This window comes from Trachypithecus francoisi, unplaced genomic scaffold, assembly GCF_009764315.1.
Source record: "Trachypithecus francoisi isolate TF-2019V2 unplaced genomic scaffold, Tfra_2.0 Lachesis_group0, whole genome shotgun sequence".
Classification (NCBI taxonomy): Eukaryota; Metazoa; Chordata; class Mammalia; order Primates; family Cercopithecidae; genus Trachypithecus; species Trachypithecus francoisi.
Genome location: NW_022681453.1, coordinates 69,777,586 through 69,794,043, shown reverse-complemented (window position 1 = coordinate 69,794,043; position 16,458 = coordinate 69,777,586). Strand labels below are relative to the sequence as shown.

Here is a 16,458-nt window from a genome sequence, read left to right as displayed (position 1 = left end):
TTTTTTCACATTTTACTACAGAGGTATTTGATAGACGTACTGATGATCAGTTAATATGTAAACTTGTAAACTGCTAATTCATATCCTACTTGTACAAAATCATTTTACAAAAACTCTAAAAACTAATAGATAATGTGTCCTCTGGTGGGCAACACTGGAAGGCATACCTGGGCAGGTGCCTCCCCTGCAGGCTATCAGCAGCTGCAACCAGCTCAGCTGCTGCTGCCTCTGCAGGAGATACTCTGCCCTCCTGCTACCTCTTCATTCCCAAGTTCACTGCATCGTGATTCGTCACGTTTTCTCCCCTCTTTTGTGGCCTTCTTCTCACCTGGGACCCACCACTTCACAGACGATTGTACAGGATAAATGAATAACAGTATTGTGTCTTCGTACCTTTCTACACTGGACAAGAACAACTCTGGTTCTCTCAGACATTCAGCAGTCTTATTTCCTGTGGCCTTTTATCCCATTACATATCACTTCAAATTTAAATAAATCTCCTTCAACCAGAGTCCTCAAATCGCACTCATTTTATCCTGTGAGTCATCGTTTTATATAAAGTCCTTCAAGTATCCATATTACAATAGTTAACCCTCATGATCAAAACGACTAAGAAAGCTGTCTTGTTACAACTGTTTTATACTCCACATCACCAGGAGCTCTGCTAAGAAAATACAAAAAGGAAAAATTCAGCCCAACAATGACCTGAAACAGGTTCTTAATGTGTGCTACTATTGGAAGTCTCTAGGCCAAAATTATTGCAACCAAAGAATCAGTTCTTCCAAACATCACCAAAAGATCCAGGATCATGCACCAGACCAGAAATCCACTGTGATGTTGACATACAAAGGGTTGTGTTCCACGGATACTAATTTATAAGAACAACTACTCAACCCATCTGTTCTCCAGACTCGTGACACTTGGTGTAAGAGCTTCATCCTAAAGATAAAAAGAACAAATGTGAATGATAAGACAAGAATTTAATGTATGTCTCCACTGCATTTTGCCTTGCCCCGAAATGTAGCAAACATATTTTTGTAAATTATTGTACCTGTTGTGTTTCCTACTATTACAAAGTTTGTTTTCCCCATTGAAGGCGACAGACGTGATAGCCATGTATTCATGTGTCAGACTACATGTGAGAACCCAGGGACCCATGATGAAAAGGGTCACGGCACTCAGTGAGCCTCTAGTCTACAGGACAGAAGGATGTGCAAGGAACACAGATACAACAGGGTATGTGCCATCCACTGCTAACTGATCCTCAGCCAAGCTTCAGGGGATCTCTGAATCTTCCTGTGTTATGAGGAAAGTTTGTGTCTGTAGGTGGGTACATAGCTTTCACAAGCCTCCAAAAATTTTGGAATGTATGTAGATGAGGATGAATGAAGGGCGACCAAACCTAATGAGGAAGTCTGGCGAGGCATCAGGGAGAAGGGAAATTTCAGTAAGGTTAAACAGAGAAATTCAACAAGTGAAGAAGGTGAAGGAAAGAGCACTCCAGGCAGAGAGACCACCCTGGGCAAGATGCACAGACTCGCAAAAGAGCAGGATGCATTTAAAGAAGTCACTAGTGTGACCAGAGCCATGGAATCTGGGAAGACAAGCGGGCAGTGAACTGAATAGGTTCTACTTGCGCAGCAGGGAAAACAATAAATGCTGGTTACCCATGACAATAGGGATGGGGATCAGATGCATCACGTTCAGCTAAATAAAGTCAGACAAGAATAAATGCAGTGTGATTTCATTTACATAAAGTTGAAAAACATGCAGAACTAAGCAATCTTTTGTTTAGGGATACAAACATATGGGAAAACAAGAAAACCAAGAAACAGCAGAAATAACTATCATTATCACAAATACTTATCACAAAAATTCAGAGAGGTGTTACCCGGGTAGGTGGATAGGGGAGATGCAAAGGGGGAGACTACAGGATTAGGGAGGACCACACAGGTCATGCACTCAGAGTGGGGGTGGGAGATACCAGCAGTGCTCATGGCATCAAGAATCTTCACACTTTTCATACAATTTAGGAGCACTCTTGTATCTATTCAATAATTAATTTTTTAATATAAAGAGAAAAATGCACACCTATGGACAATGACTAGAAAAACGTAGAAAACAGAAACAGCTATTTTGTTGGAGTGGTTGACTCTACCAAAAGGGCAAAAAGTCATTTAATAATGCTTTAAAATATAAACTTTAGGCCAGGCGTGGTAGCTCATGCTGTAATCCTAGAACTTTGGGAGGCTGAGGCAGGAGGATTGCTTGAGCCCAGGAGTTTGAGACCAGCCTTTGGCAACACAGGGGGACCCTATTTTTACAAAAAATAAAAAAAATTAGCCAAGCATGGTGACACATGCCTGTGGTCCCAGCTACCTGGGAAGCTGAGCTGGGAGGATTGCTTGAGCCTGGGAGGTTGAGGCTGCAGTGAGCCATGGTCACGCCACTGCACTCCAGCTTAGGTAACAAAGAGAGTGAGACCCTGCCTTGAAAAAAATAAGTAAACTTTAACAGGACTCTTTAATATCAGGCTGAAAGCACTTTAATATTGCTTTAAAATGTAGACTATAACAAAAGCACAAAAAGCCCCTTAATACTGTTTGAAAATTTAAGGGGAAAAATCAGAATAAAGAAATACAGATTCTTCAATCAAAGCCTCATAAGAACTGGCTTATCTGCCAGGATTCCTTGGGGAATAGGCCAATTCCCAAGGCATGAAAAGTACAAGAAGAACCTAGAACATCTCGTCACGGCAGAGCAGAGGGAGGGAAGCTCTCGAGGACTACTGGGATTCCGGACCCAGCTTGAAGAAGATCCCATTGGCCAAAGATGAGACAATATGAGTACCAAAAAGTACAAGAACTACATCCTGAAGGATGCTAGGAAACACCAAGTCATCAGTGCTTGACTCTTGCAAGTATTTAATCAGTGCTTGACTCTTTCTCTTTATTTTGCCTTTCCTATAAAAACTATACCCCAGAGTACCCAAATACATGAAAAGAGAAAGTACTTTGCAGAACAATCTAATAAATGCAGAAGGAACAACAGAAATAGAATATTACAATTTTGCAACTCCTAATTAAATAATACATTTAGAAATCCAGCATCAACGACTGCTGAAGTCATTAGGCAAAAAACTGATGGGGAATCTCACAATGCATAGGTTAGACTGGCGATATCGAAACTCACAGATCAATCCTAACATCCCAAAATGACACAACCAGACATTACATCCTCCTGCTGTGACACTGGAGGAAGTACACAACACCATAGATGAAAATTCTTGCCCACAAATAGTATTCAGATTCTGTTCAAGTCTCCAGAAATGAAGAGAAATCCCAGTATGACGGTTAATACTGAGTGTCAACTTGATTGGATTGAAGGATGCGAAGTATTGTTCCTGGGTGTATCTGTGAGGGTGTTGCCAAAGGAGATTAACACTTGAGTCAGTGGACTGGGAGAGGCAGATCTACCCTCCATGTGGGTGGGCACCATCTAATCAACTGGTAGCGTGGCTAAAATAAAGCAGGCAGAAGAAGGTGGGAGAAGCCGACTTGCTGAGTCTTCTGGCCTTCATCTTTCTCCTGGGCTTCCTGCCCCTGAACATCAGATGCCAAGTTCTTCAGCTTTAGGACTCTTGGACCTACACCAGTGGTTTGCCAGGGGCTCTTGGGCCTTTGGCCACAGACTGAAGGCTGCCCTGTCAGCTTCCCTACTTTTGAGGTTTTGGGACTTGGACTGGCTTCCTTGTTCCTCAGCTTGCAGAAGGCCTATTGTGGACTTCACCTGGGGATGGTGTGAGTCAATACTCCTTAATAAACTCCCCTTCATATATACATCTATCCTATTAGTTCTGTCCCTCCAGAGAACCCTGACTAATACACCCAGTTTATGAGAAAACAGAAGTCAGGAGGACATATTAAGTTATACTACCAGGATGCAATTGGAAAAATCCATAATGCGAGGAATTCTATTGGACAAATAATCTGGCTTGTTCCACAAATAAATATCAAGGAACACATAAAGAAGGGGAGAGGGAACCTACAGATTAAGAGATCATTCAAATGCCATGTGGACCTTGTTTAGACACTGATCTGACCAACTGGTTTTAAAAATAAAAAAGCTTTTAAGACTGACTAGACATTTGATGACATTAAGGAGATATTGTTCATTTTATTCTAGGTATGATAATGGTATTGTGATTCCTTTTGTAAAACCGCTTATATTTTAAGATACTGAAGCAGTTACACATGAAATGCCATGACATCTGTGACACGTTTCTAAATCCAGTGGGGTAAGAAAAAAACTGAGGGAAAGAAGAGAGGCCATGAATTGAGAACTGTGGACGTGAGGGTTCAGTGCACCACTTTCTCTCCTTTTGTGTCTGTCTGAAAATTTCCAAATCTTTTAACACAATGAACTGGCTCAAATCTGATCGAATTCAACATAGTCCTTATTGACAGAACACACTAGGGAGGTAGCCTGCCAGGCAGGTGAAGCCAGGACTTACCGTTCCGCGTTCACCTCATTGCCTTTGTCTCTGGTGTGGAAGACCATTGTATATTTACCCACTTCAGGCAGGGGCCGGGATATTTTCATTCTATGGAGCTCAACCCTAGAACAATAACAGAGATTTTTTTTAAAGTCCATCCTATTCATCTACCAGTAGGCAAATAAAAAGCACCATTTGCGAAAATGTATACACACACACAGAGTGTCACAAACAGCTTGACTACTGGGGTATTAAAAAAAGAGAAACTTCTAAAATTTTCAATTTCTTATAATGGTGGAACTTCAGGTGATAAGCCCACAAAAGAATGAGATTTAACACTTATTACCGGGGTACAAAGGAGATGCGTTAATTTATACTTAGTCATTTTCAAAAAGAAAAAAAAAAACTGATAAAGTAGTTATTTCAAAACATCCTGAAGAATAGGAGAATCAAGTCTGTTAGGACCCCCAATTTACTTAGAGTTGCCTTCTTTTAACAAAGAAAGGAATGGCCATTTATGGTCACAAGCTTTAAAGCTACAGTCCTAGGTTCAAATCTGGACTCTGTTATTTACAACCTCAGTAAGTCAGTTCACTATTCCAAAGTCTCAGTTCCCTCATCTGTAAAATGACAATGGTGACAGGGAGTTGATTTCAAAGATTCAAATGATATAATCTGCATGGAACATGCTTGTACTCTGTAATGTATCATATGTATTATATAAGTACAAAGAAGGGTAGTGCCTGTTGCACAGGCGAATAAGTAAGCAGTAAATCTCAACCAACTTTCATATTCAAATCATCTTAGTTTATCCACCACATTAGTCAAAAACCATTCTGAAGGCCATGATGGTCTTTTCAAATTAAAGCAAAATTGGAGACTCCCCTCTACTTTGAAGCTGAAGCATAACAGGAAAGAAGACAGTGAAGATATGTGATCAGGGCAAAATTCTACTAATCACCCCAGTGAAGTAGATTTGGGGAAGACAATGGGGATTGTTTATCATTAGCCTTTGCTACTGTTGTCCTGAAATGTAGCAGGTACCCTCTGTCCAGTTCCTAAGTCATGACCACATAGGCTGCTGATGGGCTGGGCTGTGAAGAGCTGTTGCCCATCACTACAGGCATTTCTGTAGAGCCCTTGGTCAGGGAAATGCACTCCCTCCTGCTAGAAACATTCCAGAGGCTCTCAGGCTAGACATGGGAACAAGACCAGCATGGAGCTCCTGGGTTCTTTATCATGAGGCAAGAAAAAAATTTCTGACAGTCACATATCTAATAATTCAGAACCCCAGGTTAGAAATTTCCTTTCCAGCCAGGCATGGTGGCTCACATCCGTAATCCCGACACTTTGGGAGGCCAAGGCAGGCAGATCACCTGAGGTCAGGAGTTCGAGACCAGCCTGGCCAATATGGTGAAACATGGCCTTTACTAAAAATACAAAAAAAATTGCCAGACACGGCAGCACACGCCTGTAGTCCCAGCTACTAGGGAGGCTGAGGCTGGAGAATCACTTGAACCCAGGAGGTGGAGGTTGAGGTGAGTCAAGATCGCATCACTGCACTCCAGCCTGGGTGACAGAGCGAGACTCTGTCTCAAAAAAAAGAAATTTCTTTTCCAAGAGGCAACAGCAAGAGGGAAGGGAGCCTCCTGACACCCAGATGGGCCTTGTGATGACAAGTCTAAAGATACCAGCCCAAGCTCTTGAAAAATCACTTATTTCTGCAAGGCAGGGATAACTATAACTATCTGGCCCCCAAATCCAAGTTCAGGGGAAGAAGCTGTGGGTGGAGGCCAGACTTATTCCCTTTGAGCCCCTCAGAGCAGAAAGCAGTCCAAGACAACTGAGGGTAATGCCAACAGCCCAGAATCAGGCCTGGGGTCAGGCCACCTGCAGTCCCCACGGTGTGCAGGGCTGTCTAAAGCTTGAGGAGAGGACCTCTTTGCCTGCTTCAACATGTGCAGCTCGCCAGAGGCTGCTGGCACTCCCTGCGGGGGACACTGGGAACTGTGTGTGAGGACCCCCTGAGGTCTGACAGAAAGCATGAGGCTCTTAACAACCCGGTCTCCAAACTGCAGTTCGGCAGACATCTTGCAGTTTGAGGTTTCTCACTCACTGGTGTCTCAGTAAGTCTTTCCCACTGACAAGTCTATGAGGCCTCCACCAACACTTCTGAACCCCAAATGCCCCCAGGCCAGGAGTAAACTGTCACTGGCACAGAACAATGTGGGCCATCCTGCCTTCCCTCCACCCCCTGCACCCTTCAAGCCCAAATCTGCAGCCTAGTGACCTGCTGGACTGGCATCTAAAGGAATAAATATAAATGCAGGTCTCCGGAGCCACAGATCTCCAGATCGCAGAGCCCCATGAAGGGGACCTTTCTGTGTTGTTCACCTGAGTCTGAGGTCATCGTCTTCGCCTCCCCATCCCCAGTAGTTGTTAGAGAATCCATTCACCTTGAAAAACTGCTCCCTGCTTAGGGCAGTAACACCCCCAAAATATCCACTGTAACGTAACCTGGAGCAAAAGAGATGAGAGAAATGGTAAGAATATTAGCACCACAAGTCTCTGATTTCAGGGCTGGCATTCTAGGAACACCTGGGAGACCATGTACTTCCAGCCACCCCCTCCTGCTTCTCCTGCTTGACACCCACCTCCCAGTGCTCCTGGCCTTCCCTGTCTTGTCTTTTTTCCTCTATCTAGACAAACGTTCACCTCTGCTCACTGAGCAAGGTGCCACCCAGCTGTTAGTGGTGGTGTTTGTGTGTAGAGGCCTACAGAGATACCTGTCAATGTGAACCACACCATCAGATATTGATAACAGAATTCATCTCATGTGCCAATCCAAGGAATGGTAACAGTTGCCAAGGGCACTGGGTTAAGAAGGATTCTGAGGCTGCATCCGGGTTCTGCATAAATGTGTGTCATGATGAATGTACCTTTTTTTCACTTTCACTTTTGCAAGGGAGGGTTGAAGGCAGGAGACAGCTCCTGCACACACACTGCATGCACACACTCTGTATGCAAATCTCCACTTCTCAGCATGCATCTCCAGCTCAGAGTCTGTTCCCTGGATAACCCAACACATGTCAACCACCCTGAAGATTCTGGCCTGTCAACCAGATAGAGTCTAGGTAGTGCTTTTCATGAAAATAGGCTGTACAGAACAAGAATTAGGTTTTGAAAGGAAGGACAGTGAATCATGCTTCAGATAAGCTGATTTTTAGATACACCTGGGGCTTTGCCAGTTGGCAAAAGGATACAGGCTCCAAGGTCACAAGAGAGGAGTGACTATAGATATGGCTTTGGAAATAAGCTGTTATCATGTAGTACCTGAAGGCACAGGTCGAGAAATCTCCAACAATCTAGTTGGTGAGAAGAGTACAAAGGGTAGACCCAAGGGGCTCAGCTCTGTGGAACCCTAGGAATACCGAAAACAAAAAGAGGCAAGAGGAGAAAGATCAGGAGGTAAAAGTAAGAGAGCACCTCCCAGCCTCCCAGTTACACAGGACTCTTATTATCAGTGAACAAATTTGTAAATCTCAGAAATAAAGGTATCCCTTAAATATAACATTTCAACAATCCAGAAATGCAAGTTAAGGTAGCTTAACAACTTGGATGTTACTAAATAAAAAATGTGAATATCTAGAGAATTTTAACTTTAACTTCAGGTCAAACTGTTCCAGGACCGATAAAATATTTATGATTTTCTAGATAAAAAGAAAAATTGAAAGGAAAGATCAGTAAACATGTAGACACTGGCCAATGAACAAGTGGCATCCCAAAAGCTAATCTGGAGTTCAGCTGTTTCTTTCTATGTTCTGAGAAAAGACTGGGGACTCTGTTTAACCCATAAGATAAACAGATTTACTTATATGCCCCCAACTTAAAATTCTGGGAAACTGTATTTTTGCACCCTATAATAAAAAAAAAAAAAAAAAGGAAATAAAGTGCATAGAAGGTAAATACCACTGACCAAGACATCTACTAGCAGTGTCTCATTACCATGGTTATCAGAATGCATTTTATAGAGGGGAGAGATTCTTAGCTGCCTGAACAGGACATGGTGATAAGGCAGGCACAACCTGCTGATACCAACAAGCAATCAGCATGAGAACCAGGGTGATGATGTGGTAGCTTATCACAACCAATATCCACCCCATGCAAGACGGCTGACTAAACACGGGAATGCGGAAGCCCTACCCTCACAGTTTATAACCTAACAAAAGAGGTCAACATTATCAGGGTTCTGAGGAGAGAGGTATCACTACATCAGGAGGAGGGCACCTGGAAGGATTCAAATAGGCAGAAAAATGGGGGATTTCCTGGTGACCATAACTCTGTGAGGCAAAGCACAGGAGGGAGAAAGGCACAGGCTGCCCGAGGACCACTTGGAGAGGGGTGAGCTGGAGTGGGGAGGGACAGAAGAAGGTAAGTCAGCAAGAAGGGTTAAAGAAGTGTTTCTCTATGCCTGTAATCCCAGCACTGTGGGAGGCCGAAGCGGGTGGATCAAGAGGTCAGGAGATTGAGACCATCCTGGCTAACACCGCGAAACCCTGTCTCCACTAAAAATACAAAAAATTAGCTGGGCATGGTGGCACGTGCCTATAGTACCAGCTACTCGGAAGGCTGAGGCAGAAGAATCGCTTGAACCCGGGAGGTGGAGGTTCCAATGAGCTGAGATCGTGCCATTGCACTCCAGCCTGGGCAACAGAGTGAGACTCTGTCTCAAAAAAAAAAAAAAAAAAAAAACTGTTTATTGTCAGTTTATTGTCAGATGGCAATAACCTCTGTGTTTATTGATCTTTGCTTTTGGATTTTCTTCTTACCTGTAAAAGCATAAATATTTAATTGGCCCTGGAACCGTTTTATTTATTTTTTAAAGTGCTGTAAGGCCCAAGGTGGGGAAAACATAGTCATAAAATAACAATAGACTTCCTTGTAGGAAGGAGGCAGGTAACGAAGGAGTTCTTGCCAGTAAAATTTGCCACCGGCTGGTCCACAGCTTCACCACTGACCCCACAGTCAGTGAGAAACAAGATTTGCTTCTGGCTTCATCAGAGTCTGAGACACTTGGGGCAACTTACTTTAACTTCTTCACTCTGCATGTGTGTAAGGAGAAAACTTTTTCTGCACTTGTACTCACGGGGCTGGTGTGACAGTGATGAGGCATGTGCTGACTTAAGCTCTGTGGCACGGGGGCACACAGTTGCCAGACGGGGCAGACACCCAGCTGCTTGGAAATGAACTTGCCTGCCACATGGACTTTGCTCAGAGCAACAAAAGCAAGTAGTCCAGGAGGAGGGCAACTTCTTCCTACATTACTTACACATACCTCTCTCCAGCCACAAAAGATGAGGCTGCTTACATGATACATACAAAAAAGAGAAAATCATAAATGATAAACCAGGACTCTAGAAACATTTAAATCAGAACAGAAAATTAAGATGGGAAATACATTAGAACTCTGATCTGCAAATAAGATTCTTTTCAATTTCTAAAAGAGGGCCATGGATTTGGCTCAGAGCCTCTCGATCAAAACATTCAATTACCTGAATCATATTAAGAAAACCTGTCAGTTACTCAACAAAGGCTTTCTGATACCTAGTTATAAAAGAAACATCTGGCCAGTTAGAATGGCAAGTTAGAAACAGCAAGAGTCATACATGCGCTGTATCTCAGAGTGAGCAGCATCTGATGAAATCCACGACTGTGACACCAAAGCATGAGTAAAAATCAATTCCTGGCAGGATATCCAAGAGCTCAGTCTTCTTACGGTTCGGCTTAATAGAAAGATAAAATCTAGAATCCCAGCAAAAAAACCTGTCCTTAAGCAATCCTCTGTGATTGCTTAGAAATGAATGGTGCAACCAGGTGTTTAAAAAAATCTGGGCAATGGGAAGTTTAAGATTATCATCTATGGCAAGTGTCTGAGGTATAGGTGTTCTGTGTTGTAAATAGTGACATCTTACTACAGAAAAAGTGAACAGATAGTGACATGCTTCTGAAAAAACCAAGTTGCCCAGCCATGATGTGCTGTTTTCCTCAATGCAGAAGTGACTCAAAGAAACCAGAAAACAAAACCCCTAGATAATAAGATTAGATCCAAAGATCAAGTTTCCCCAAAGAGAAAAATCGTGGGATTCTCTCCCTGCCCTCTGGATCCACAGCCCCCACCCTAACTCAGACATGTAGCATCTCTCCCCTCAGTTTTCCCCTCTTCCCTTGCTTCATCCAATACATTAAAAATCAGCTGAACCAAGCTTTCTCCTGTCCTTCCCCAGCTGTAACATGTGTCAACAGTTCCCCAGCCCCTGTCACAGCAAATTCGAACTCTATCAGACTAAACAAGGCCTGCGTCATCTGGCCCCTGCCTAACTTCAGTTCTTGCCTCTCCTTGCAGACATTCCTTCTAGAGTACCAGTGAACTACCTGCATTTCCCCAAAAACTGTGCCATGTTCTCTGGCATGTCTTGGAACTCTGCTGAGAAGTTCTTGTTGGTTCCACGAGATTAAGGCACCACCTTACCTGGGGAACAGCTTTAAACCCTTCCCTTCAACGTGTTTCTTAAAGGCACTGTGCCCTCACCCACCATAGTTTGTTGTAGGTGTTTATGTCCTGCAGCTTACACAGGGCTTGGGTTTAAAGTCAGTACCTGAGGCAACAGTCACTTATATCAATGTTACTTAAGAATTCTCTTTAATTGCCCAATGTGAGGGAGCAACATGGAAGCCCAGAACAAATGAGGTATCAAGAGACTCACTTTCCACTTCGCACTCACGTAGAGTATACACTGGTGGAATCTCCAGCACTATTTGATAGTTTCACAGTTCTCTCCTTCTGCCTTCCTCTTCCTCTCTTCATTTGTCCCTCTCTCTCCTCCTTACCAAATGCTTATAATTTTATTTGCAGAAATGCAAAATTAACACAACTCCACTGTAGCTACCTGTCCTTCCCACACTGACACTCAACAGGGAGCTCTGTGAGGGCAGGTGCTCTGCCTTATTCAAAGTGGTCTCATGGCCTCCAGCACAGTCAGCACCACAGATATGAGCACCCATGAACGGCAGGGCTTGGGGAAAGCTGACAGGTAAGTGTGCATACAAATGCGGGAATATAGTGTTTCATTTGCAGAGAAACATTCTGGGTCACTATTTCCCCTTGATTGTGCTTGAATAGGAGCTGGTGTAATCAAATAAGGCTGAAAAGCAGCTACACCCTTCTTAGAGGTGGAAGGGATAGGGTTAGAAGACACAGATGATGGCATCTGGCACTTCTCACAGTGGCTTTGAGAGAAACGGACTTGTCCTGGGTGTCCTGGCTCCTGAGAAGACTACTCAGAGGATATGCCCTCCCCATGCTCTAGAAAGAGGCCACAGTCTGGAAAGTGATATCTCAACAGAGGTCTCACTCAGGGACACCAGCTTGTTGCCTCCTAGAGGGGAAGTCAGGAATAGACAAGTAAGTTACTTGCATTCCAGTCAGTGTGGGAAAGCTTGCAAAAGTCCCCGACAGGGGCGCTGTGGGTGAGGCTGGCCACCACCTGCAATGCTTGGATATTTCTCTCCAATGCTTTCCCTTGTCTTGGTGATCCTCTGCCAAAGTTGTTGTAGGGTTTTTTCCTCATTACATTCTCTCACTTCTGTTTTGCACTTTAAGTGATGTATATATCATGGAACATTCTTCCTATTTCTCATTTTCTTAAGACACTCTGGATGCTTGTTCCACCCAGTCTTGATCACAATAGTTGAGCTTCTCGACCTAAGCCACCCTCAGCAGACCACCTACCTGTACCCAGTGCTGTTCCTGCCAACCACCAGATGCTTGGGATGCTCCTCACACTTGTAAAGGTTAAAGTCATTCTCGGGTACCAGGTCCACGTCATGGAATATAAAGCAGTCCCAATTTTCTTCCTTGAGAGCTTCTAGATAGCCCACATTCAAGAGTTTGGCTCGATTAAACTTTTTACCTTCAGCCTAGAGATATGAAAATTAAAACTTGAAAAGCTCCTGAGATAAAGTTTCATATTGTTCCCCTCTTACTTAGGATTCAGGAGGTGATATTATTCTTGTTAACGCACAAGACTATACTTGTGACATAGAGATCTGACAGAGAAGATGCAACGGCAATAAAAGACCATTTGATTTTTTCTTTGTGCTTCACACATATTTATATTCCAGAACTTAGAAACATTCCTTGAAATCTGAAGAGCTGTTGTTTAATGATAGAGAGTTCCAGTTTTGCAAGATTAAGTTCTGGAGATTGATTTCATAAATACACTTCATATATTTATGCAACCAATATATTGCATAATTATGCATAGATACATTGCATGTAAATATTCTTTAACATTACTAAACTGTACACTCAATACTGGTTAAGACAGTAAAAATAAATAAAAGTTTAAAAAAAGGTTAAGATGGTAAATTTTCATTGTGTGTTTTACCACAGTTTAAAATTTTTTAAATGCAGCTTTAAAATACAAATAACTCAAATAATCAATAATAATGTATTGTACACTTAAAATGTATTAAGAGTACAGATCTCATGTTAAGCATTCTTACCACAGTTAACAAAAATAATTTTCACTTAAAATTTTACAAATACCTCTATGTCTTCTGTATAAAACTATAAAACCTTTCTTCTATACTAGTCATGTCAATTAGTATTAGTGATTCACAGTTCAACCCCACGTAATTCCAATCTTACCCTCTGTTATGAATTTACACTAAGCTTCTAAGAGACTTAGTTAACAGCCTGCCAGAAAGGATCAAGAAATCTCGACCTATAAAAAGAGGTTATTGCTAACATTTCTAAGCTACTTTAAAGTTTCTTAGAAATCCCTGTAAGAGAATCCTGTTATAATGCTACTGGCAGAGGCTAATCCTCCCAGTGGCCTTATGGAGAGAGATTCGTCACTGGGTAATAAAAGAACACAGTTTGACCTGTGATATGATTGAAGCTGTAATAAAAAATTAAATAACTTTTTCATGGCTGCTTTGTTCAAATTCCATCAGAATGAATTCCAGTTAAGTGGTTTATCATAAAAGTACAAGTATTTCTCAGAAGTTACCACAATGTTTTCCTGATAAGAATAACATAAAGCAGATATATTTTTCTCTTTCTCTTTCTTTTGTTTTTAATTTGAGATGGAATCTTGCTCTGTTGCCCAGACTGGAGTACAGTGGTATGATCTCAGCTCACTACAGCCTTCACCTCCTGGGTTCAAGTGATTCTCCTGCCTCAGCCTACCCGGGTAGCTGGGACTACAGGCATGTGCTACCATACCCAGCTAATTTTTTTTTTCATATTTTTAGTAGAGACAGGGTTTCACCATGCTGGCCAGACTGGTCTCGAACTCCTAACCTCAAGTGATCCACCCACCTCAGCCTCCCAAAGTGCTGAGATTACAGGCATGAGCCACCAGGCCAGACCCAAAGCAGACACGTTTTTCTATTCATAAAAATAGTACTATACCTTGTGGGTTACTGTCCTGAGCAAAAACTCAGAATCAAATAAATCATACCTATGACCAACAACCTTAAAAACAAAAATAGCTATAAAACAATATAATAGTAACATTTTGTTCCAAGTACTAAAATACAGACATAGATGTGCTATATAAGCACACTGATTTTCAAGAGCCCCAGTTTATCACCAAGTCTATACTGAAGAGCTGGTCCTCTGAGTTGTCCAAAGTTTTACCTAAAAGAAATATTACCAGTTCTAACAGTAGTCATGATTTTGCTGACATTCTTAGAATTTGTAAGTTGAGGGGGAATTATTTGGATGGCCAAGGATAATTGTGAAAAGTTTAGACACTGATGTTTAAACTGATGTCTTAGTTTTTTTTCAATAAACTTTAACGCCAAATAGAGGTATCTTTAATCACCCACTCCACTGACCTCAGAGGTAAGCTCTTTAAAAGTAGCCGATGATTATGCTGTGCTCCTACCAAATCATGCTTCTGGAAGCCAAATAAGTGAATCCAGAGAGTGAAAATCAAACATAACATGTTTCACATAATAAATAGTGGCAAAGTTCAGGGCAGAAATGTGGTGGCAGCCATAGCTACTGATACAAAATATTCTTTCAAATCCTCTTGTCTAGATCCCCATTGAGTAGCTATGGTCGATAATGACAAGACAATTCCAGAATCTCATCATGTAGTGCACGTCACGCACAGAAAGAAACAGAAGGGGCCAGGAAGCCTCCGGGGAAATCTGAAGGCAGTCATTGGCTAACATGGAAGGGTTCACAAAACAGGCTTCCTCCAGAGGTTCCTTTAAGGGCAGTAAAATTTCCCAGAACTTGAACCCATAACTCCACGTTCTGAGACAGTAATTTCCTCTACTCCTTCCAAGGATAAATGAGGTAAGAGAACTCTTTTTTGATGATAGTCTGATGTTCCTTTTACCCAACATAGACAAAGAGTCACATGGCCAAGTCTGGCAGACAGAGAAGGGTCTAGGGCAGACCCTGGTCTGCCCCCACGCTCACCTGGTGGATGACGTAGATGCCATAATCCAGCTGCTGCCTCTGCAGGAAGGGATGCAGATGTTCCAGCAGGTACATCAGGTGTTTCTCTCTGTTCCGGTGGGGAATGAGGATGGCGACCCTCTGTAAAGCTTTACATTCCTCAGGGCGATACCGGCCTCTGGACACCTTGGGATTTTCTGCCTGTACCTCTTCCAAAGTGAGATCTGGTTTGAAAATGAGCTTGCTCTGGCCTCCTACAATGAACATAGAACACAGACAATAACAGTAGCTACTTCAAAAAGTGTTGAGGTTTACATGAGCTAATATGCATAGAAAGAACACTGCCCAGTTCACAGTGAGCGCTACAAATGTCAGCTTTTATTATGATTACTTTAAAGGCTCATTTAGTCATGATGATAGCCAGAGCATCATGTCACTAAGGTTACTGGCTGCAAAAGCAAGAGGTGGATTTATAGTATAAGCACTTCCTTGTGGCTGGTAATCAACTTGCTCTATGATTCATCTGTAAGAAGCAATATCCTGGTGAATCCTGGTAAGAGCAAAGGTCAGGGCTAGACAGAGTAACTTCAACTTTGGTCTATCCTCTTTTCCTTCTCCCAATTCCAGAAGGATGGGAAAATCTCTTAAATGTCAACAGCATTCCACAGAATCAAGTTCCTGGACAAGGCACTCTTCCTACCCCTTCCCTAAACTCTGGAACTACCCTGGCTCCCTGTAAGCAAAGCACTAAAAAGAAGTAGAAACCAGTCTGCCTCCCTAACCCAGCTGTAACAGGTATGTGTGGCACTGCAACAACTCTCCCATTTTGCCACCACAACAGACGTTTCCAATCCAGCACAGCATTTGCTCAGTGTCTGGAAGCAATCCAAACAGACGAAGCCCAAAGCCATCCACAGGAGGAAACAGCTCAGGTTTTTTGTGGTTGTTGTTTTCTAAATTCCACGTATACTGGTCAGGCTGTAAAATCTCAAGATGCTTGCAAATTGAGCTATCCCCTTCTGAGTAAAGCAGTCATAAGCCCTTCCTATGCATAAGTCTCCATGCCTTGTTCCATGTAATCATGCCCTACCCTGGTCACGGCTGCTTAGACCAGGCTCACGTATCTAATGACACCTTGGGGCTCTGCCCAACAGCAGGTAAGGTAAGCAACTTCTTCAAGCCACCCAAAGAGAATAATTGGCCTACGAGAGCCTTCCTGAAGGGTCTGCAGGCAAGACACAGCAGTCAGTAATGCCCTAAAAACAAAGAGTAAGGAATGGAGTTACACAGATGACAAGTACTACAGCTGATGCTGGGCTATCGAGCTACCAGAGAAAATGGGGTAGCTGTTGAGATGGTCTCCCATGTGGCCTGTTCACAATTCCCATCATTAACCTGACCGTATCTCCGTTCTTGCACCCTCAAAGAGCCTCATGCAACAGGTCTAATATAAACTAGTCCCCCGGCTTACCTTCTCATTGTC

General features: G+C 42.7%; 1 protein-coding gene across 3 annotated transcripts in view; it reads right to left on the bottom strand.

Annotated features, from left to right (window-relative positions):
• B4GALT4 (beta-1,4-galactosyltransferase 4) overlaps positions 1-16,458 on the bottom strand; it is a 29,983-nt gene continuing 13,525 nt past the window's right edge. Inside the window, exons 4-8 of one of the 3 annotated variants that reach the window (XM_033211159.1) lie at positions 14,997-15,229; positions 12,285-12,472; positions 6,890-7,012; positions 4,514-4,618; positions 1-939 (exon numbers count right to left, since the gene is read on the bottom strand). In XM_033211159.1, coding sequence (XP_033067050.1) covers positions 807-939; positions 4,514-4,618; positions 6,890-7,012; positions 12,285-12,472; positions 14,997-15,229 — 782 coding nt within the window. In that variant the 3' untranslated portion in view covers positions 1-806. Of the gene's footprint in view, positions 940-3,506; positions 3,790-4,513; positions 4,619-6,889; positions 7,013-12,284; positions 12,473-14,996; positions 15,230-16,458 lie in introns of those variants that run through there. The other 2 variants (XM_033211160.1, XM_033211161.1) reach the window with 2 other exon arrangements.